Source organism: Loxodonta africana, chromosome 11 (assembly GCF_030014295.1).
Source record: "Loxodonta africana isolate mLoxAfr1 chromosome 11, mLoxAfr1.hap2, whole genome shotgun sequence".
Classification (NCBI taxonomy): Eukaryota; Metazoa; Chordata; class Mammalia; order Proboscidea; family Elephantidae; genus Loxodonta; species Loxodonta africana.
In genome coordinates this window covers 72,096,096-72,119,742 of record NC_087352.1, presented here as the reverse complement: position 1 = coordinate 72,119,742, position 23,647 = coordinate 72,096,096, and the positions used below count along the sequence as shown (strand labels likewise).

General features: G+C 38.7%; 1 protein-coding gene across 2 annotated transcripts in view; it reads left to right on the top strand.

Annotated features, from left to right (window-relative positions):
- The window catches only part of ELP2 (elongator acetyltransferase complex subunit 2), a 43,003-nt gene extending 23,193 nt beyond the window's left edge, over positions 1 to 19,810 (top strand). Inside the window, exons 13-22 of one of the 2 annotated variants that reach the window (XM_010586763.3) lie at positions 4,171 to 4,359; positions 7,071 to 7,140; positions 8,472 to 8,567; positions 8,718 to 8,775; positions 9,873 to 9,945; positions 12,372 to 12,564; positions 14,191 to 14,312; positions 15,754 to 15,887; positions 16,419 to 16,532; positions 19,560 to 19,810. In XM_010586763.3, the coding sequence (XP_010585065.2) occupies positions 4,171 to 4,359; positions 7,071 to 7,140; positions 8,472 to 8,567; positions 8,718 to 8,775; positions 9,873 to 9,945; positions 12,372 to 12,564; positions 14,191 to 14,312; positions 15,754 to 15,887; positions 16,419 to 16,532; positions 19,560 to 19,716 (1,206 nt within the window). In that variant the 3' untranslated portion in view covers positions 19,717 to 19,810. The remainder of the gene's footprint in view (positions 1 to 4,170; positions 4,360 to 7,070; positions 7,141 to 8,471; positions 8,568 to 8,717; positions 8,776 to 9,872; positions 9,946 to 12,371; positions 12,565 to 14,190; positions 14,313 to 15,753; positions 15,888 to 16,418; positions 16,533 to 19,559) is intronic. The other variant, XR_010323461.1, reaches the window with a different exon arrangement.
- Positions 19,811 to 23,647: the final 3,837 nt, after the last annotated feature.

The window sequence follows — 23,647 nt, the reverse complement described above, 5'->3', positions numbered from 1 at the left end:
GGTGGTGGGTTCAAACTGCTGACCTTTTGGTTAGCAGCCAAACACTAACCACTGCACCACCAGGGTTCCTTTGTTAGCCATTAGGAAAATGAAGATTAAAGCCATGATGAGATACCCTTACTGACCCTCTAGAATGGCTAAAGTTAAAAAAAAAAAAAAATACGGTAAGGATGGTAAGGATGCAGAGTGACTGGAACTTTCATATACTGCTAGTGGGAATATGAAGTAGTACACCCACTATGGAGAAATGGTTTGGTGTTTTAAAAACTTAAACATACTCTTAGCATATGACCTTGGATTCCCACTTCTGGGGATTTACTATAAAGAAATGAACACTTACGTTCAGTCAAAAACCTGTACACAAATGTTTTTAGTATCTTTATCTATAATCACCAGAAACAAGGTATATTCATGCAAAGGAATACTACTCAGCGGTAAAACATGAGGCAACAATGAAATAAATGAAGCTCAAAGACATTATACTGAGTGAGAAAAGCTGGTTTTAAAAGGTTATGTGATGTATGACTCCCATCTGTGACATTCTCAAAAAGACAAAATTATAGGGAAAAAGAGACAGATCAGTCATTACCAGGAGTTTGGTGTGGGGAGAGAATGTGACTAAAGGGATATCATGAGGGAGTTTTTAGGGATGATGGAGTTCTTCTGTATCCCAGTTATGGTGGTGGTTACCTGAATCTGTAGATGTGTTAAAATTCTTAGAGCTTTATCTCCCAGAAATGGCCATTTGTATGACATAATATTTTTATTTTTTAAAGCAGATGTTTAAAACTGTTTTTTGAAATGAGAATAGTGATTATGTTGGACAGTGGGAGGAGGTGACTGGGAGCAGGAATGGGGGAGTTTCTGGAATGCTGATACTGCTTTTTTTTTTCTTCTGGGTACTGGTATATTTGTAAAAATTCATTCAGTTGTGCACTTTAGTAATTAAGCACATTTTTGTATGCATGTGATACTTCAGTAAAAAAAAGCAAGTTTTTTTTTTTTTAAGTTTTTTTTTTTTTTAAGGGAAACTAAACTTTAGAAAGGAATCCCATTTAAAATAAAATTAAGATGATTTGACTGTCTTTTGAGTATATCGATATACTGGTTGTGCCATTGTGGGGAGAAACCAGTTAAAATGTATACAGAGTCTCTCTCTATTATTTCATACCCCCACATGTGAATCTACAATTACCTCAAAATAAAAAGTTCAGTTAAGTTTAAATCAAGGTAGGGGCAACATGCATACTTAAACCATAAGTACAACTACATTTTCCTTCCTTTTTCTTTCATTCTAGTCTCCCATTCATAAATACAGGAGAACCTTATTATCCAGCTCTACCCGTCAAGACTTGGGAGTTGAATAGATTCAGATACACTTTTGATAAACTCATTATCCAAACTCTTGCTACTTGTAATTCAGAAATCAAATAGTTTTGCATAATACGGTATTTCACATATCCAGTTTGCTATTCAAACCAGTTTAGAAACCACGTAGATTTTAAAGTGAGAGGTAGTTTAGCGTAGTGAATATAATAAGTATGGCCTCTGAAGCCAGTCATTTCCTCCCTCTGCCACTTGACAGCTGTGTGACTTCAGTCAAGTTACTTAAGCTCTCTGTGACTCAATTTCCTTATCAATAAAATGGAAATTGTTATGGGATTAAATGAGTTAATACATGTAAAGCACTTAAATAGTGCCTGGTTCATAGACAGCGCTCAATAAATATTGCCATCATAACAGTTTAAGAACATTGTTTTCTTTGACTTTATGTAGAAATTAAAATGTTATAATGGATTTATTCATAATAGTCCATTTCTATTCATATTATTTGTCCTGGAGGCCATATTTGTCCTGGAGCTATATTTAATGCTAAAGAAAGATTAAGAAATAATATTATTAAACTACACTTTTACTGTATTTTAAAGAAAAAAATTTAAAAACAAATGAAGAAAAAATTATCACTCTTAGTTTTACCAGAATACTTTTTTAATACCACCATCTCCAAAGAAATGTTTCTCCCCATTCTGAATTCCATAATTCTCTGTGTCTCTCCAGTCCAGGTGTTTGTAAACTTTTTCAGTGATGGGCTGGAGAGTAAATATTTTAGGGTTTGCTGGCCTAGAGGAAAAATCAAGGCTATTTTTTTATGGTGTAGGTGGGTACCTCTATAACAAGAGAGAAAACAAATTTCCCCCAAATTTTTGTTCATAAAATTCAAAATGTAATAATGGTAATGAAATATATATATATTTTGTAATATAAGTCTACTAGTAAGAGGAGTGGAATTCTTTTTTGGTTATTAACATTTCTTTTAGTTGGAGTTCAAAGTTAGTATTCCCTGTCGTCAGAATCGTTTATAAATGTGAACCTATTAAAGCTGATCTGCAGTGAAATTCTACATGTTTTATCTTTGAAAATGATTTTGACACAGATAGGTACCGCCAAATACTAACACCAGTCAATACACATGATTTTGATTAAGCGTATTTATTGCTTAGAAGGCGTTTATAGAATTGTATAAGAGTCTTCTTAGAAACTGTATTCACTGTAAATTTGTATAAGAATGGAAATCTGTCTTTTAGTTTTTGGTGGTATGGAAAGTGTAAAGCTACTGGGCATTTCTTGTGACTCAAATGTTAGTTGCTTTTGAAATATATTTTATTATTCATAGAAGTGCTGTTAAGCCTTGTAATGTTAGGTTGAATTCATTAGGAAACATCAAGTCTGCAGCAAAAGCTAGTTTCTAAAGTCATACAGTGTTGAATAATAGTGGCCAAGGGCAATTATTCTTGCTCAGAAAATTTTCAGTATTCTCTCTGAGCTCAAAAAATCACAGTAAAACTTTACCCCTCGGAAGTTGCTGACCTGCTGTGTGGTAGGGAAGTCAGGATATTCACAGAACTGACTATGGTTTAGTTCATGAGAATGAATGAAATTCACCTCTAACGTTACTGCTTCAATAACACATTTGACAGTTTCATATTATAGAGTTGAGGACACTGGAAGCAACATCAGTAGTAAATTAAAAAACAAATGATTTAGAGTGATTTTGTGGCTCTTGATGAGTTGACATATGTTACCAGTGTGGCTCAGTAGTTGTTTATTCATGACCCTTTAGGAAAACAATTTATAAATTGGACTTCACCAAAATTTAAACTTCTGCTCTTTGAAAGACACTTGTTAGAAGAATGAAAAGACAAATCACAAACGAGTAGGAAGTATTTACAAAGCATTTGTCTGATAAAGAACTTGTATCCTGAGTATTTAAAGAACTTCTCAAAACTAAGTAATAATAAAAGTAAAAGCATGGGCAAAAGATTGGAATACACATATCTCCAAAGAAGGTATATGGGTGGAAAATAAGCACATGAAAAATACTCTCAACACTATTAGTCATTAGTGAAATGCAAATTAAAACCACAATGGGCCATCATTACATACCTGTTAGAATGGCCAAAGTTAAAAAGACTGTCCCTACCAAGTGGTGGTGAAGATGTGGAGCAACAGGAATTTCGTACACTGCAGAGAGGATTGTAAAATGGTATAACTACTTTGGACAGTTTCTTAAAATGTTAAATATAGTCAATTTTCGTTATTCAAATAAAGTCACCTTGAGCACTGAGCAAACACCGAAGCAGTCTTGTTGGACCTCAGGTGTATTGGGCGACTCAAGCTTTTTGCTGCTCTGTACATGTCCATGCCCGCAAATGATCATGAAAGCACTGCGAGTATTGATTTTGGGGTTACGGGTAAATTTTAGTGAATAGGTGAATTTGTAAATATGGAATCCCTAAATAACGAAGATCAACTGTATGTATCTACCGTATCATCTAGCCATTCTACGTACAGGCATTTATCCAAGAGAAATGGAAACATATATCCATGCAAAGACTTGTTCATAACAGCTTTATTGGTAAAGGCCAAAAACGGAAACCCAGCTGTCCATTAGTAGGTGAATGGATGAACAAATGTGGCATGACCCAACAAGAGAATACTACTATCGAACAATAAAAAGGAATGATCTGTTGATACAACAGGGAATGAATCTGCCCCATGGTCAGATTTTCATGGCATAGTAAATAATTTTCAGTCTAGCATTTTGCTTATTGAAAAGAATTTTGGTTTTTGAGACAGTTTTTTTTTTTAAACTACTATTTCAATACCTAGGTGACTTGGCATGAAATTGCAAGACCTCAGATACATGGATATGACCTAAAATGTTTAGCCATGATTAACCGGTTCCAGTTTGTGTCTGGAGCAGATGAAAAAGTTCTGCGGGTTTTTTCTGCACCTCGGAATTTTGTGGAAAATTTTTGTACCATTACAGGCCAGTCACTGAATCATGTACTTTGTAATGTGAGTATTCCTCTGTTTTAATTAATTCTAGTCTCTTTGCTTAAAATTTTAAAAGTTTTGACTTTGGGCTGTAAACGGAGTATATAGTTAGAAAGTCAGATTGTTAATTATTGACTTGACAAACGTGTGTGTGTACTGTGACGCATAGTGATTTAAAACCAGAAATTTTGTGTAACGCATTAGCCCAAGGTACTGTAAAGCGTCATTAAAATTTTGATTAATACATGAATATATCTATTGATGCATGACCTGAATCATTGTTCTAGGTACCTAGGATGAAACAAAATATAAAAGATGGGTCTATTTTTAAGGAGATTACCATCTAACTGTAGAGTAGGGCTAGAGGTAACTTACCTGCAGTTATTAGATGAGACCAGTTACTTGCTGAATTTTTGTAGTGCTAACGTAAATTTCGTGGAAGGAAGAAGTTACTATAATGGAGTAATGAGAAAATGTTTAAGGGGGCTGCAAGTGAATTTTGTAAGGATAAGCTTTTATTTCTGTGTATACTCACTTCTCTAAATGAACTACTTATAAAAATACATTGTTGTTGTTTTGTGCTGTCGATTCATAATGACCCTATAGAACAGGGTAGAACTGCCCCATAGGATTTCTAGGGAGCAGCTGGTAGATTCAAACCGCCAACTTTTTAGTTAGCAGCTGTAGCTCTTAACCACTGCACCACCAGGGCTCTGTATAAAAACACATAGAATATAAAAATTGTAAAGTACCTAGTTTTGAAGGAAGGGAAAATAATTAGGAAGATGGTTATGTTACATGGAAGTGATATCATGTGGTCCTATTCTGTACTTAGAGTTGGGTCACAAATTTGGTTCCAAGCTTGAAATGACTGAGGATGCTTCTAATAGGCAGAAGAAGAGAAAAGGAGCAGTGGGGTGTAAAGAGCTGTTGGGGTACTTGTTGGAGTGAAGAGTGCAGAGGTAGATGGAGAGTATGGAGAAAGGTCAAATGGCAGAAGACCTTGGGAGGCAGGCACAGTTCAGGCTGTGCAGTGCCGGTGGAGGCCCTAAACAAAGAAACTGATGATGAAAAACATTTTTAGATGATGAGACTTAGCCAAGGGCAGTATGTATTTGAGCCCAGAGACTCTGAAGGCAGGGAAACCAGTAGCAGTCTGGGTAAGGCTGGAGAAGAAGTGAAGATTTGAGAGTTGTTCAAAATGAAGAAAATTTAATTTCCTGGAGTATATACTGAGCACCTCATACCACAGTCTTTCTTGATTATGTGAAGAGGATCTAAGGCTCTGTTCTGCTTGTGTCTTCTAATAATGGACACTGGGAATGAGATCAATGGGGAGGTCTGGGCTGTGGTTATTATATGTTGTTGTTGTTGGTAGGTGCCATCAAGTGAATTTTTGACTCACAGCAACCCCATGTGACAGAGTAGAAGTGCCCCATAGAATTTTCTAGACTATAGATGCCAATTCTTTCTCCTACAGAGCGTCTGGGCACGTTTGAGCTACCAACCTTTGGGTTAGCAGCCAAGCATTTAACCATTGCCCCACCAGGGTTCCTTTCTTACTATATAGAGCTAAGCATGTGGAAGGAGTCCTGGTGGTGCAGCAATTCAGCACTTAGTTACAAACCAAAAGGTTGGTGGTTCAAACCCACCCAGCAGCTCCACAGGTGAAAGACCTGGCAATCTGCTCCTATAAAGATTACAGCCTAGGAAACCCTATGGGGCAGTTCTACTCTGTCACGTGGGGTCGCTGTGAGTCGGACATCAACTCAATGGCATCTAACGACACAAGCATGTGGAGGTGAAGAAGCAGTTAATTTCAGGATCTCTCAGTTCTAGGGATTGAAATATGGTTTTAGGATTACATGGGAGGCTTAATCCCAGGTATACACTCAGTTCTGTGTCCTAATATACAGGAATCCTGTAGACTGGAAGGCCTCTTGTTATATTTTAGGTTTTACTCCCATACTAAATCAGAGATAGGTATGTAGCAATGTTAGTCATTACTGTTCCGTGCTGTTACATTTTTCTTGATTCTGAGATAAAGGAAGCATTCTGGATAGCTATTCTTGATGGTAGTTTACATTCTCATTGTTTATGTTCATGTCTAGTACCAGTCCATGTATTACAGTTAAATTGTAAAAAAACAGTCTTTGTATTTGGACATATGCCAGTTTTGATGGTTAACATATAGCTTCACGTGTAGTAATTTGATTGATTTAAGTTACAGAGTATAAGCAAATTGCCTGTATTGCCACTTCAAATTATATGCCTTAGAAGTTGTTTGAATACATTTAATGAAAGTAGTGTTCTGGTGCCTTTCTGGAAAATACTTGTGTTTGCATGAGCATCGTCAGGGACGTGCCTTGGAAGTGGAACTCTGAGCCTTCCATTTTTAGCCCACTCTTTGCCCAAAGTGAGCCCAGTACAGTCCCTGTGAGACACTGGAACCCATTTAGCTGTTAGGGTTTGTCGAGCTCATGGATGAGAGAGAGGATGCCCAGCTTCATGGACTGGTGGGGTTTGGGGGTTAGATGAGGCCTGGGTATTGGAAAATGATTGCATAGCATTGTATGTGTTGGTTCAGGAAATGAAAGTATGGTTAGACATCAGCACAAGGTGGTCTTTAAGCTTTCTTATTTATGAACACACATTTTGTACTGCCTGAGGCAGTAGTAACTTCCAGCTTTTAAAACTTAAATAAAACATATATATCATACATTTTATTCCAGCAAGAGAGCGATCTTCCAGAGGGAGCTACTGTCCCTGCTTTGGGATTATCAAATAAAGCTGTGTTTCAGGGTAAGGCTTTAATCTTCAAAATTCCTGAAATCATCCAAAACCAAACCCATTGCTGTTGAGTCAATTCCAACTCATAGTGACCCAATAAGGCTGTAAATCTTTATGGAAGCAGACTGCCACATCTTTCTTCTGCAGAGGGGCTGGTGGGTTCAAACCACCGACCTTTTGGTTAGTAGCCGAGTGCTTAATCACAGCACCATTCAGGGTTCCTTATTGAAACAATAGAAACCAAAGACCAAACCCATTGCTGTTGTTTCTGCCTCATAGTGACCCTGTAGGACAGATTAGAACTGCCTCATAGGGTTTCCAAGGAGCAGCTGGTGGATTCGAACTGCTGACCTTTTGGTTAACAGCCTGAGCTCTTAACCATTGTGCCACCAGGGCGCTTAAAACCTAGCTACTTATAAAATAAACAGTACCACCCATGGGTGCTGTGCTCCCTTAAATAATCAACTATATGAGACCAAATGGTCAACATTTACCGTAAAACAAAGATGAGAAGCTGAAGAAGAGCAGGGAAGCTAGAGTAATTGCAACAGAACAAAAACAATGGAAATAATGAGAATGTTGACACATTGTGAAAAATGTAACCAAAGTCATAGAACAATTTGTATAAAAATTGTTAAATGGGAACCTAATTTGTTGTGTGTAAGCTTCCACCTAAAGCATAATAAAATGTTTTTTAAAACCTAGCTACACATTTCTATAACTTGTACTTAATGTACATTACAGCTGATTTTTTAAAAGATCACACTATATGCATCTGTCTTCTCCATTAGATGTATTTCATGATTTGTTCTCTGTACACACACAGACCACTGAAATTGGTGAGCTTTCACAAAGTGTGTTTCATGGAGTGCCACAACCACGGGATGTTAATAGGGGTAACGTGAAAAATATGTTTCCTAGTTTAAAAGGTTTGGGAAATGTTTTGGTCAAAGAAAAAGGAAAGAAAACTTCATGGAATTGCCTAATGCTCCAGGGAACACATTTGGAAAATACAAGAAAAATAAAAAACCCCATTGCTGTTGAGTCAATTCCGATTCATAGCAACCCAATAGGACAGAGTAGAACGTCCCCATACGGTTTCCAAGGAGCGGGTAGTGGATGTGAACTGCCAACTTTTTTGGTTAACACCTGAGTTCTTAACCAGTTCACCACCAGGGCGCCTACTAGAGTGGTGGAAATATTCTTGGCTTTGGAAGCATGTGGATGTGGCTCTGAATTCCAGACCCACTACTTTGCATCTGGTGACCTTAGTCTTGAGCCAAGTATAGGGGACATAAGAATAGTGATTACATTTATGATGTTCATGTATTTCTTTAAACTAGGAGATATAATTCCTCAGCCTTCTGATGAAGAAGAACTGTTAACTAGTACGGGTATTGAGTATCACCAGATGGCCTTTCAACCCTCCATACTTACTGGTAAGATATAACAAAAAGATGTTTTAATAAAATCATTAGCAGACATAGCATGGCAACTGTCACCACTGACCTAAATACATGCTTTATAATTCACTTTTTTATTTGCATGTAAGTAGAAAAAATAATTGCAGTGCTATAAATTTATTATAGAACCTCCCACTGAGGATCATCTTTTGCAGAATACATTGTGGCCTGAAGTTCAAAAACTGTAAGTTAAACTGTACTTAGCTTTTTGGTCTGACTCTGTTGTAACTTGTGATTTTTTTCCCCCCACAACTTGATTTTCTCCTTTGCCTTTTTCCTACCTACATTTTCTCTTAGTTTTGGGTCTTTTAGTGTCTCTGCAAAAGTGATGGAAACCCTGGTGGTGTAGTGGTTAAGTGCTACGGCTGCTAACCAAGAGGTCAGCAATTTGAATCCTCCAGGCGCTCCTTGGGACGGGCAGTTCTACTCTGTCCTATGGGGTTGCTATGAGTCAGAATCAACTCGACAGCAGTGGGTTTTTGGACAAAAATGACAAGAATCAAATCTTGCATTGATTTTCAGATTACTATGTATTTTATTAAGTTGGTTTATTTTCCTTAATTTTTAAAATAGAGGGACATGGTATTATGTTTTTTCCTTTTTAAGTGTTTTTTTGTCTTTGCTGGGACTCCATCAAAACCTTTCTATGGTTTACTGTTTATTTTACTGTTTGGGAGTGGGCGGTGAAACTTGTGTGTTAATCTAATTGTTCAAATGAGTTGTACACCCCCTCACTTATCAACTGTCTGGTTATCCTACATTTCACATTTACAACAATAGTAAAAAATCTATTGGACTATTTTGTGCAGTAATGACGCATGTCTGGCAGTAACGAACACTGAGGTGGGAGGCGAGAGTAAAGCTGGCTGTGATGGTTAAGGTTTTATGTCAGCTTGGCTGGGCCATGATTCTCAGAGGTTTGGCACTTATATAATGATGTAATTTGGCAGTTATGATGTAGTCAGCCTCTATTTTGTGATCTGATGTCATCTTCCTCCATTTTCACATGACACCGATTTTCGCATAATGACCTGGTCTTTGAAACCTAACCATGTCAATAAGTGAGGAGTGGGTGTATTACTTTTAGGAAGCTAGCATTTTTCTCTGCATCCGTTTTTTTCTCCTAATGTTTGCTCAGATGAAAATGTGATGTTCTTTAAAAGAACTCTATGTTAGTTAGAGGGATTGATGTTACCTTTTCACTTTTTATAGTTTTGCACCATGAGAATAGATACATTTTACCAATACAGGGGTCATGTCTTTTCTCTTTTTTGATTGTAGATATGGACATGGTTATGAAATATTTTGTGTTGCTTGTAACAGTTCAAAGACTCTGCTTGCCTCAGCATGTAAGGTAGGGACTTATACTGTTTATTCTACTGGTCACAGTTTATTTGGGTCGTCAGGCACTGGAAAGTTTGGTAGCGATTTAGGTAAGACACTACCTGAAAGGCCACCAGTGCCTGCTTTTCCTGACTCTTATTCTATCTTTCCCCTTCTCTGCCTCCAAAAGCTTGCAGTTGCATTTTAAATCTTTTTCAGCTGCACCTTTTTTTTCCCTTAAATACTTAGCTTGAGCTTATTTATGCCTCCTGCTCAAAATGATTGAATTAAGCATCTTAAATGATACATGAAAATGTGGGAAGTAAATTTTAAGATAATTTGGAGTCCTGGAGACCCAGGGAAATGAAAATGTGAAGTTCAAAGTGCAGTTCATCCGACTGTTTCTCAAGAATGCTATAGCCACCAACCTAAGTGGGTATAGCCCCTAGGCCCATGCAGGGTGGTGGCTGGCTCAGCTGGCTGTCACGGCACATGGGCTGCAGAATAGTGCACTTCAGACTTTTACCTGCAAGAATGAACTTGATCACTCTTGAGTATTTATCCACATCGTATGAAGGATAGAAGGGCGATAACACTAATGAAGAGTTGTCTGAAGGGCCTGAAACCCTGACACTGCTCTGCATTCCTCTAAATTTTCTAAAATTTATCTAAGCATTAAGATAAGAGCTGCCTGCCTAGATGAGCCCCGTGTCCTTGCTTTTGCTGTGACTTCTGGCTACTGGCCTACATTGAGGAGCATCATAAGAAATATGCTATATTGCCATGCCATCTCCCGTAACTAGTCCACTCTGAGGATGGCTCTGAGAGTTCCTTCTGTCACAGGGTCTTGTGGGGAGAGTGGATTTCAGTACTAAGAATGGTTGTGCTTCCACTGAGGAACTAATTTATTTTTATCGTAGGGCAATGCCAATCGTATAACTGATTATTTTTCCCTTTTCAAGTTGGCCCACTTCTAGCAAGAATATGCATCCTTCTTTTAAACTAACATTTTTTAACAGCTTTATTTAGGTGTCATTGGCATACTCTAAACTACACGTTTAAAAGTGAGTAATTTGGTCGGTTTTGCCATATGTTTCTACCTGTGAAATCATCACCACAACCAAGATAATGAACATATCCATCAACTTCCAGATTCCTTGTGTCTCTTTCCTCATTGTGGTTGTGATCTGTATCTCCCTAATGACTAATGAAGGAGCCCTGGTTAACAGCCTGGTGAAGTGATGAAGTGCTTGTTTGTTAACCAAAAGGTTGACAGTTCGAACCCACCAGCCATTCCATGGAGAAAGATACGGCAGTCTGCTTCCGTAAAAATTTACAGCCTTGGAAACCCTAGGGACAGTTTCTACTCTGTCCTGTAGGGTTGCTGTGAGTTGGTATCAGTTTGACGGTAATGAGTGTGGTTGGTTTTTTGGAATGACTAATGGTGTTGAATATCTTTTTATGTGCTTGTTGGCCATTTGTATATCCTCTTTAGTAAACTAACTGTCCAAGTCCTTTGCCCATTTTTCTACTGGGGTGTTTGTCTTTTTGCCGTTAAGTCATAGGAATTCTTTATGTATTCTGGATATTAAACCCTTATCAGGTATATGCTATGATTCTCAAAAACTTTCTCCTAATCTGTAGGCTGTCTCTTTACTGATAAAGTTATTTGATGAGTGAGGTCCCATTTATCTGTTTTTTCTTTTGCTTCTAGTGTTTTTAGTGTTATAAACTAACTTCCAATTACCAAATTATTATACAAATGTTTCTACTTTTTTTTAACTACTTTAGGTTTTTTTTTCTTATAGTGCTTTAAGTGAAAGTTTACAAGTCAGTCTCTCATACAAAAATTTACATACACCTTGCTATATACTCCTAGTTGCTCTCCCCCTAATGAGACAGCACACTTGTTCTCTCTACCCTGTATTTCCGTGTCCATTCAGCCAGCTCCTGTGCCCCTCTGCCTTCTCATCTCTCTTCCAGGCAGGAGCTGCCCACATAGTCTCATGTGTTTACTTGATCCAAGAAGCTCGCTCCTCACCAGTATCATTTTCTATCTTGTAGTCCAGTCCAATCCCTGTCTGAAGAGTTGGCTTTGAGAATGGTTCCTGTTTTGGGCTAACAGAAGGTCTGGGGAACATGACCTCTGGGGTCCTTCTAGTCTCAGTCAGACCATTAAGTCTGATCTTTTCAAATGTTTCTTCTTAAAAAAATCAAACCATGACTGCAATATAAGTCCATGATGGGTCATGTTTTCTAATACCAGTCTTTTGTACCTATTCCCAGAGATTGCGCCTGGTAGTATTATGTATCTCCTCAGACCTTTTTCTTTATACTTACACAGATACATACAAATGTACCCATAGAAACAATGTATATATATATATATATAGTTAATGTTTTCTTTTCACTTGATTTTTACTTAAATTGCTTTATGGTTTCATCTCTGTTTTATAGGCAGCTAAGAAAGAGCATGCAGCTATCATTCTTTGGAACACTACATCTTGGAAACAAGTTCAGAATTTAGTTTTCCACAGCTTGACTGTCACACAGATGGCCTTCTCTCCTAATGACAGGTTCTTACTAGCGGTTTCCAGAGATCGGACGTGGTCGTTGTGGAAAAGACAGGACACGGTCTCACCTGAGCTAGGTAAAACAGCTTCTCATTGGGCCGAAAGGTTATTAATGGAACACGTGTCCATTTTATCCATCCCGAGCAGCTATTGGATAAGACAGATGGAAATGATAGTAGGATGAAAGGCAGAGCTTCACAGTTATGAAGCCTTTGAAAGCTCTGTGATAACTGACAAAGGGTAACCACCCTTGTAAGTCTTCAGTGTAGGTGATCTCGGGCTTGACTTTCTTGTGATCATGTGGTTAGGATGCCATGTGTTCAGACATTTTAGTTTAAAAAAACAATCTATTTGTAGAAAATTTTTATTTTGCAAATGTTTACCACAAAAGCCAAATGCCACCACAAACTGAAGGGATGGCATAGTGAGAAATTTATGGGGCATAAATAATGAAGGTACAACTAAAAAAAAATTGAAGGTGAGAGATTTCTTCTACTTTCTGAACTATTTTATGAATATAGTAATATTTTAAAATATGAAACTTAAAGGGAACAGTATCCTTAATCTTTTCCCATCCGGCCCTGTTACTTTGATAAATTGAGAAAGGGATTTTAGGCGTCTGCCTGTGGATAACATGAACGAACGCTGGGCAAAGCATTAAACCACTTATATGTATATTCTGAGCCTCGTATAATTAAAAAAAGAAAAAGTCTTTCTGTTGTTTATCCCTCCAGTTTCTTTTGGTAGGTGAATTGTAGAGTGTTTTAAATATATTTGTGTTGTTTAACTTTGCTTTTTATTTTTCCATTGATGACTTGCATCATTTGATCTTGTGATAGGTCTAGTTTCTTAGTTTCTTATATTTTAATGAATACCTAGGGATTATAACACATAAAACCAAACCCGTTGCCATGGAGTCAGTTACAATTCGTAGCGACCCTATAGGACTGAGTAGAACTGCCCAGTAGTTTCCAAGGAGCGGCTGGTGGGTTTGAACTACTGACCTTTTGGTTAGCAGCACAGCTGTTAACCACTGTGCCTCCAGGGCTCCATAACACATACTCAGGAGATAAAATAAACTATTTTATTTTGCTTCAGTAATGATTTTGTAACATGTAACGCTTACTTTTAAAAAAAAGTTAAAGTGATGCTAATGATGTATCTTTTAATTTGTTGTATCTTTATGGATCGTAGATTAATAGACCTGTTCCCCCTCCTGCCTGGAAAGAAGTGATATGTTTTAAGTTTAGTTCATATAAGGGCTTAGAAGTTATCTTACATTTAAGTCATACAAGGAAAATATTTTTGTTCTGTTTTGTTTTACATTATTTAAATGGTGCATTAATCTTTTTTAAAGCTCAGTGTGCAATCTGGCTAATGCCTACATAAGGCTAAGTTGCTGCAGGCTTCTTCCATAGGCATAAATTGAACCTTTAGTTGAGTGTCTGGATGTTTGTCATCAGTCACTAGAGAGTGACTGGTCAATATAAAAGCATCATTTACCAGGAAAATACTGCCCACCATCTCCTGGTGAGGGGCCAGTCCCTAAGCTTGTTCTGTTACTGAAGTCAGCATTTCTAAACTGATGACTAGATCACACGGTGAGTATGGCATTTAAATATAATCTTTCTAAAAGATACAAAAGGTAAGGGAAAAAAACTGCTTTCTCTGCTTTGTGAATGGTGTGTACATGTTTCTTTCAGAGCCAATTTTCAGTCTCTTTGCCTTCACCAACAAAGTCACTGCTGTGCACAGTAGAATTATTTGGTCTTGTGATTGGAGTCCTGATGGCAAGTATTTCTTCACAGGGAGTCGAGACAGAAAGGTAATTTAAATATATATATATATTTTTTTTTTTTAATGTGAAAAGTAATATTATCACAGGAAAGCTTAAACAAAGAATATAATCCTGCCTCTCTGTCACATTTTTAATCAATTTATATGTTCCCATCTGTTATTCATAAACATTCGTTAAAAAAAAAAAAAAAAAATTTTTTTTCTTTTTAAATTCTACAAGTCCGTTTCTCCAAAATACCAAAGATGTGAAGAGAAGGCCTTTCAGACACATGACCCTCATCACATGGCTCCAGTGGAAGGAAATTATTTTCTGTAATGAGAGATGCTTACCTTTTTATTTGGGGGGCCGAGGGAGCACCCAGACTTTTAAAAATTAAAGCAAGTTAGCTAGTGGTATATACTTCAACATGACCTTTGTGCTTGTTCTCTGGGAAAATGTCCACCTCCTGTCTCTTCGTACTCTTTACAATGTCCTTTCTTTTTCCTGCATCTCCTCTAACCAGAGGTGGTGATGCAGTTTGATGCTTCTTTCCCATTCCTGCCCTCTCCAGTCAGAGACGTGGTACACATTACAGAAGTGGAGGGCTAGCACGGGCATGGGATCACTCAGGGTACACCCTGAAATGTCAGCCTCCTGAGCATCTTTGTGCCACACTGTCACGTCTGTTCATTTGCGTATTTATTTCTTCCCCCAGTGTTTATTTCCCTACACTGTGCTAGGTGCTGAGGCAGCAGCACTGCTTCTGCCCTCCAGAGTCACCCCCAGGAGAAGACGGCTCAGCTGTGGCCCCCAGGGATGTGTAGGGTTTGAAATGGAGGAGCTATCACTCTCTGCACACTCTTGGAAAACCTACTGTTCAGGATCTTGCTTTGGCCTACATTTTGTAACTGTCATCTGTTTTATTTCCTTCTCCATTTCTTTGTGACCAGTCATCCACCCTTGAGACATGAGCTTTCAGAGAAGTGTCATTTTTTTGAGCAGGTATCATCAAAGTTAACTACTCATGACAGCTGAGCTGCTTCCCTGAGCAGTGGGTGGCATAGGGGGAGAGCTAGGGACTTGATTGGTGCCCATAAAGCCTGTGGCAACTTCTTGGGTAGGTGTACGGGTTCTCAGAGAGGACATGACCAATGGACTCTCATTGAGTCAGAATGGGTTTCATGAGTACGAGAGCATTCTAGACACCCCTCTGGTCTTTAGATAGGGACAGCTCGTCTTTGGACAACACACTTAGGTAGGTAGTTGAGGTCTCACAGACTTGTGTCTTCTGCCCTGTGGCCTCTCTCTAATGCTTGAAATACTCTGAAGTCCTGGAACATCATGCACAAATGTAATCGCTATTTTTTTTTTTTTTTTGGTAAATATCTGAGTAAATATTTTGCATTGTCTATGCCATTGAAACCCTTCAAATGCATTGCTAGAAACTCTTCAAGGAGAAAGCTTTACATAGTTTGGTCTGTCTGTTTAGGTAGTTGTCTGGGGCGAGTGTGACTCCAGTGATGACTCTGTGGAGTATAGCATTGGCCCCTGTTCCTCAGTCCTGGACGTGGGTGGGGCTGTGACAGCCGTCAGTGTCTGCCCAGTGCTTAACCATTCCCAGCGGTGAGTCTGTGTGGAGCTTAGTTTTATGTTTTCTTTAAGAGGACCACTTGGCTTCTCATTATTTAGCCTTCTTATAGTTTTATTTGTGGGTTTTCTTAGCTTCTAAGTTGCTGCTTTTTTCATAATGCTTTTAAGAATTTTAAATTGATAGAACTCCATGATTCAGAGTGGTAAAATAGAGAGTAAAAGTGTGACTCAGGCTTCTTGGATCAACCAAGTACAGGATTGTAGTGTTCTCTCTGTCCTAAGTGCCTTTAGTGTGACTAGGGTCCCTTCAGCCAGCTGCAGAAACACTGGCTCGAGGGCTTCACCAGCAGACATCAGAGGAGAACGTGTGTGCTGTCTCCAGAGAGGAGGCTCCTTGAGAGCACAGTAGGGGAAGACACCAGAGCCTGGGCTGGAGCTTTCAGAGTCCCTTATAAGGCAGGGGCAGCTGGGAACGCCATGAAGAACTACTTTAAAGTGACGATGCGATAACAGAAATTCATGGTAAATTAATTGCTCTTTTCTCCCCCTCCCCACTTAAAACAGGTATGTTGTTGCAGTAGGATTAGAGTGTGGAAGGATTTGTTTGTATAGCTGGAAAAAGACTGATCAAATTCCAGAAGTAAATGACTGGGCCCGCTGTGTAGAAACAAGTCAAAGGTATTTACTTCCTATTTTTATTTCCATCAGATTAGATAGAAATCATGGCATCTTTAGCAGTGAATTTCATGCCACGTGTGCATAGGAAGGAGCATAGATTTCTACTGTGTGCTCATCACGAAGCACGGCCTCTGTTATGTGGTTCTTAGGCTCTTGAAATTGTTGCCTAATTATATCACACTTTGTTTTTCAAGTCTGCTTATCCAGATTGTGTGTGTGCAGAACATTGCATTTGCAGACAATAACCATTTGAGACGAGTAATTTTTTTGTGAAGACATTTTTTTTTTTTTAATTATTGCTGTGGTGAAAATACACACAAAACCTTTACCAATTCCATGATTTCCACAGGTATGATTCAGTGAAATTGATTACATTCTTACCATGTACAACCTTTATCACTATCCCGTAAAGTACATGTTTTAACAGTATCCTTTTGGAATTTATCTATGGTAGATTCTTAATAAAATTTGATTCAGAATGTTAGTAATTCTTTGAAATGTTACAGATTATGTTTAGTAGCCCCATCCTTGCATTTGAACACCCCAGCTCATATCCCCTGATGGAGCAAACTGTTAGGTGCCTCTGAAAACCCCTTGACTGACTTTCAAGTACTCCTTAAGCCTCTCTTATAAGGGCCCTGGTCACCTGAGCTAGCTTAGAATGTCTGTCATTTGTAATCATCCCCCCGCCCCCGTAAACACACACACAACTGTATAGACACACCAGAGATGATTTTTTAATCTACCTTTTTACTCATTTTATTCTCAAAAATGTCTAAACTGTCAAAAAGCCATTAACATCATTCTACGTCATATTTTCTTAGGATTCTTGAACCTTCATGATTTCACTGCTGTTCAAAATAGAATTTCAAACATACTTCCAAATGACAGTATCATGATGAGGATGATTGGCTTAATGGGAAGACTTGTGAACACATGTCTTTTACAAAATATTTTAGCCAGTGGACCCTGTCTCCATATCAGCAAAGATGTTACCACTCATTATAACTGTATTAATTAAAATGAGATTCTGCCTTCATGGCGCTGCCTTCATGGGTTCCCTCCCACCTCTCTGATCTCAGATTTAGCAGCAGAGGTAGTTTTTGCTGCAGTTTGCTGAAGAGGGAAGAACGCCAATAAAATTCCATATTCCAGGCATTTTAAATTTTTTCTCTTCCTGGACTCCCATCCCTTCTCTTTTCCTTCCTTCCTCCTTGACCTGCCCACAGCGAGAGTATTCAGCATCACACTCTGCCTCTACCTGGTATGCAGACTACTTCCATGGCTTGGTGTGGGACACTGGCAGGGAGCCCCTTAGAAAGCAGAGGAAGAGGACATGCACAGACACGAGGTTTTCATTTTGAGGGTTTTTTTTTTTTTTAAGTCACTTATGATGACTTGGGAACCCATTCTTAACTTACCACATTATATTATTTGGATTGCTAATACTCCACTTATAAAACTTCCAGTATCTTTCAAATTAAAATTTTTGGTTTTTGCTAGTAATGAGATACAAAGGTAATATAAGCAAATACTGCCTTTTAGGTTGGTTCCCCAAACTCCATATGTTCTAAATGTGATGTGTTAACATGCTGTGTTTAAAGGACATTACAGGAAAAAAATTCCACCATCTTACAGCTTACCCACTGCCATCAAGTCAATTCTGACTCATAAATAGCCAAATAAATACTGTCCCTCAAAGTAACCCCCTTGGGAAACAATATACCATTTATACTGTTCAGTGATATCACTACTTCAAACCATTCTTTTTATGAAATAAGGGAACTTTTAATACCGATCAATAAAATACTTTTGAAACTTCTCTTTAGGAATTATACCAAAACTAGCATATCAGTGACAGAAGAAAATTAATCTTATAATACTTTCCACATTTTACCCATTTTGATCATTCAGTTTATTTTTTAAGCTTGGCATTCATTTCATTGATAAAGCTCAGTTCCAAATGACCCTTGACTACTTTCAATAATCAAATTCCTCCTCAAAGGAAGATGAACTGCTATTGAGAGCATTCATCATAGCCTGCGTAATCTGGAAGTATTTCCTTTATAAGAATGACAGGAAGCATCGCGGCACAGCATTCTTTTCGAAGTCCGTGTAACCTTCTAGAGTGACCACTTGCGAGGGCTCAGTCATTTGGTTTGTTGATTTTAAAATGTGTTTCATTACTTCAAGGCTACCCTTCATTCATACCTTTATATCCTGAGAGTGCATGTGCCGACAGGGATTCCCAACACCTCAAAATATAGCTTGTGTGCTCTGGTATTGTTTTCAGTGTTTACTACCTGACTTAAGTTTTTTACTTTATTCCTTTTTGGTTTGGGCATCTGCCAGTTTGCAGGTTAAATTTATAGAGGATGTTATATTTTCATAAGAGTTCATTAATCATCTATGTTTGGTAGCATTCTAGATCTGCCATTAGTGTGTATTGGGGTGGTGGGTTAATATGAGTGTCTTGCCCAAGGTCATACAGTTCAAGGTCACATTGGAGACCAAGATTCTTTCACTGTATGACTTTGGCAACAGTTCATTGAATTTTTTGCTGCCTTTCTTTACCCAGCAGTAAAAATGTGAGTTCCAGCCATCTCACAGAGATATCAATAGAATGATAAGGAATATGTTGTGAAATTGGAATTCTTAATTTAAAAATACACGTATAACATTTTCAGTGTCATCTGAAAGACTGTTAATACCATTTTATGAATTCCACTGATTATTAAAATAAAATTTGACAGAAATACCTTGTTATTTCTTGCTCTTTTTGGTAGCGTCATTGGCCGTAAGTATTTAGTCTGACAGTTCAAAGTAAATAGAATAAGATGTTTTCAAGGTTAAAGTTGCTAAAATATTAATGATGGTTTTTAAAACCTGTACATTTTCAGATTTGACTTCCATTTGTGTTAACACTAACAGAAAGAGCATACTCATTAATATCTAGGTGAGCACCTAGTAAAATGTTTTATAGTGACAGTGTACAGTCATTTCATGCATTCTCTACCTTTGTTTTAGCCAAAGTCATACACTTGCTATCAGAAAATTATGCTGGAAGAATTGTAATGGAAAAACTGAACAGAATGAAGCAGAAAGCGCTGAGTGGTTACACTTTGCAAGTTGTGGTGAAGATCATACTGTGAAGATATACAGAGTTAACAGATGTGCGCTGTAATGGACTTAATGACTACAAGTACCTTAAGTAATACAGTCGTTGGTGTCTTAAAATATTTATCACGTAAATACATAACCTTTCTTTACCTTTATAATTTAATTGAGTTTTATTTTTAAGTCACTTATAGCAGTAGTCGCTGTTTGCGTTATAGATCCTTTGAAAATCTGATGAAAGCTATAGGGCCTTTTCTCAAAATTGTTATATATGCCCACACACCACAACTTTGTATATACTTTCAGGGAGTCAGGGATCTGCAGACCTGTATTCGTGGGGCCCAGATGAAGAGCCCACATTCTTTCTTTATTCATTACTGAATTTTCCTAATTTTGTGTTATTTTGGGTCTCCTTTTTTCATGTGCCCTTTTTTGGGACACTTAATTATTTATTACCCCCTTCAGAGGGAGGGCATAGAAAATAAAAAAAGAGGAAGTCCAGAGTACTTAATTTTTATGTTAATAGCTTTTGTAAATAAACATACTTCACAAAGTGTGCTAACTCTTGACTCCTTCCCAGGACACACCAATAATTCTAGGAATTTGGCAGGTAGTTGTGAGTTTGAACTTCAGTCAGTCCTTCCCTTTATTTTTCATAAGTACATAGATTCATCTTTTAGGGCTTGATTTAGAATAGAATATCCTGACATTTAAATTGAGAGGTGCAGGTGCTAAACAAAAAAATTCTGAATCATCTGAACTGAGGTGATAGCTGAAGTCATGAGAGTAAAGAATGGCCTCCAAGAGAATGTATAGCAGGAGCAGAGAGAAGTGGGTGCTGTAACAGAATGTTGGGGTGTGTTAGCTTAGGGTTAGGAGGGCCCGGAGAGTTGGATAGCTTGAGAGTTGGGTGGAGAATGCTAGATGGAGGATGTGAGAGGTGGTTATGAAGACTAGTGTGAGAGTGGAGACTTGCCCCAGACCCTGGTGGAACATGGAGTCATCTGACAAATTAACACTGAAATGCATACTGTACATAATGAATATGCTGAAAGAAGAGGGGGTGAAAATTTTCTTGGGAGTTTTTAAGTTTTCTAGTAGCCACATAATAAAAGAAACAGGTGAGATTTCTTTTAATAACACATTTTCTTTAATACAGCACATCCAAAAATATTATCATTTCAACATATAATCAGTATAAAAAATATTGGGATTTTTACATTTACAGCCCATTTCAGTTGAGACTAGCCATATTGCAAGTGCACAGTAGCATGCATATGAGGCTAGTGGCCTTGCATATTTGGACAGTGCAGTTGTACACCATTGAATCGGTATAAACTTGTCTTATACCCTTAGCCAGGTGTGTGTGTGTCTTAGAGAATTTGTATGTACCAAGACAGCATCTGAGCTTCCCAGCCTCAGAGATCAAGGTGTCCTGAAGTATCATTTCCCTGCTTAGCAGCTGGAGTACATGGGCCTTAAGCCCCATTAGGCATACTGGGATTTGTTCTGATCCCAGTGCATGAAGGACTCAGTGGCCTGGATTTTTGGTGACTTTGCTCCAGGATATTGGCCATCCTCCAGAGTGGATTCAGTGGGCTCACTTAGTCCTTTAGATCCTTTTCCAGCACAGAACTCACCTCACTAAGGTTACGTGAAAGCACATCCGACCTTGGAGACGGAGTTCCTGGTTTTGTCAGTTGAGTTTGCATATACACAAGTTTCTCAAGTTGTCATGAAGCATCTTCCTCATTAATCACCTATGTAATTCAGTTCAGTAAGTGTTCAGAGGACTTGCTGTATACCTGGGCAGTCTGCATAGCAGTCCATATATGTTACCCACTCATGTCTTAAATTTGCTGAAGGAGTACCATTTGAACCATATTTTAGTAACTGGAGCTTAACTCCAGAGATGCCGAGGAATATTTCAGAATCCCCAACCTGCCCTTTCCGTTTTCCCTGGTGGACATCTCATTCTCTGTTCAGTTTACAGCATCAAATTTCAGCTTAAGTAATTGCTGCCTTCTGACTTGTCCAACTTTCCCAGATAGGAGAGGTGATTGGGTTGTTCCAAGTGCGTGTTTGCCTTGGAACTGTGTCTCCCCCAACAACCTGAGGAAAAGCAGAATTGGCCATTGATTCCAAAGGGAAATGGAATTTGAGGGCGTACCATGGAAATTCAGGAATAAAGAAAAACACAAATTCATTCTCTTTCTCTCAAATTAGGAATCTTATAGGCAGCCTTTAGCAAATCCTGGGTTGTCTGTAAGACTTTCCATTGTCATCTGCTGGGTTGTGTATGTGGTGATTTTAAGAGAAGGGGTGAGACTTCTCTTTCCTGCAGTATGGCTTCAGAGTCTCAAGAGTGTTTTTTAACTTCAGTGTGAATCAGAATCACCCAGAAGTCTTGTTAAACCAGATTGTTTGGTCCCAAACCCAGAGTTTTTGATTCAGTGTATCTGGTATGAGGGTCTGAGAATTTGCATTTCTGACAGGTTCCCTGTAATGCCAACCACAGTAGGCAGGGGAAAGCCACATAGTGTGTGGCTTGGGCCTGTCCATCTGCAGTCACAAGAACCATGAGATTACCTGTCCTACAGCTGAAGACAATGTGCTCCCACAGGGACCACATGACTGCTTTATATGGAGTGGTTTTCTAAAGCAAAACTCGAGGGGCAATGGATGCTAGGTAGGCAGCCAAAGAGAGCCCACTCTACAAGCCTACTGCAGCCTAAACGCCTTGATGAGATTTATTTTTTTCATTCTCCACAGTATCTAGCACAGTATTGCACAGAAAACCAAACCCACTGCTGTCAAGTCAATTCCGACTCATAACGACCTACAGGACAGAGTTGAACTGCCCCATAGAGTTTCTGAGGAGCAGCTGGTGGATTCGGACTGCCACCCTCTTAGCAGCTGAACTCTTAACTACTGCACTATCAGGACTCCATATTGCATATACCCGCTGCCGTCGAGTCGATTCCGACTCATAGCGACCCTATAAGACAGAGTAGAACTGCCTTATAGAGTTTCCAAGGAGCACCTGGTGGATTTGAACTGCTGACCTTTTGGTTAGCAGCCATAGCTCTTAACCACTATGCCACCAGGGTTTCCATATTGCACATAGTAGGGAGTAAATATTTACTGAATTCAAGGATCAGTAAATTTGACAACACAGATGGCTGGCAGAGGAAGCATTCTTAATGTAACCCAGTTCAATAAAATAGAATACTTGATATCAATATTTCCCTGTTTAGATGGCATAAAGGGGCAAAGAAGAGGAGGAAGGTTCCCAGGGGACCTGCCCTTGAATGAACATGGCAAGATGCTAAGCCTCTAGGAAAACAGCATCAGGAAGATCCTTGCCCTGAGCAGTCCCACCCTCTCATTCCTGTGGTTTGACTAGTACTGGCGGGTTTTGTTGTTTTGAACATTGTAAATTAGATATAATGGAGCCTTGTTCCCACATGTATCATGATTTTGAGCTGCCCTTTTAGCTTCTATTCACAGAAAAGGTCTCCTGTTATTAATGGGAGGGCTTCCTGGGGTTTTTGCTGTTTCCATTGCTCTCAAGTTATTTCTGCCAGACGCTGCCAGGCTTTGCAGAGAAATCTCTATTGCCATGCCTATCTTATTACTTCCTGCTGTGTAGGCCCTCTTCAAACTTCCTATGTACCAGAATATCTAGGTCAACAGGTTCTCATTATTAGGAGGTAAAACTTGAGAGGCCTGTAAGTAGGAGCTGAAAGAGCTGTTTGCCTACAAAGCTGAAAACTTGGGGTGCCTGGGTCTTAGCATGGTCTAACTTTGGTCCTCCAAGGCATCGGGGTCAGCACTTGGCCAGGTGAGAGGAGATAGTGGCAGGCCTATAGCAAGGACAGAGAGCTCATTAGATAGCACATACATGTTAGACATTCACTGGTGGGGGCTGGAGGTTCTACTTCAGGCAGGAGTGAGACCCGAGCAGTCTGGTTTCTGATGGTCTCTTTCTGAAAGAG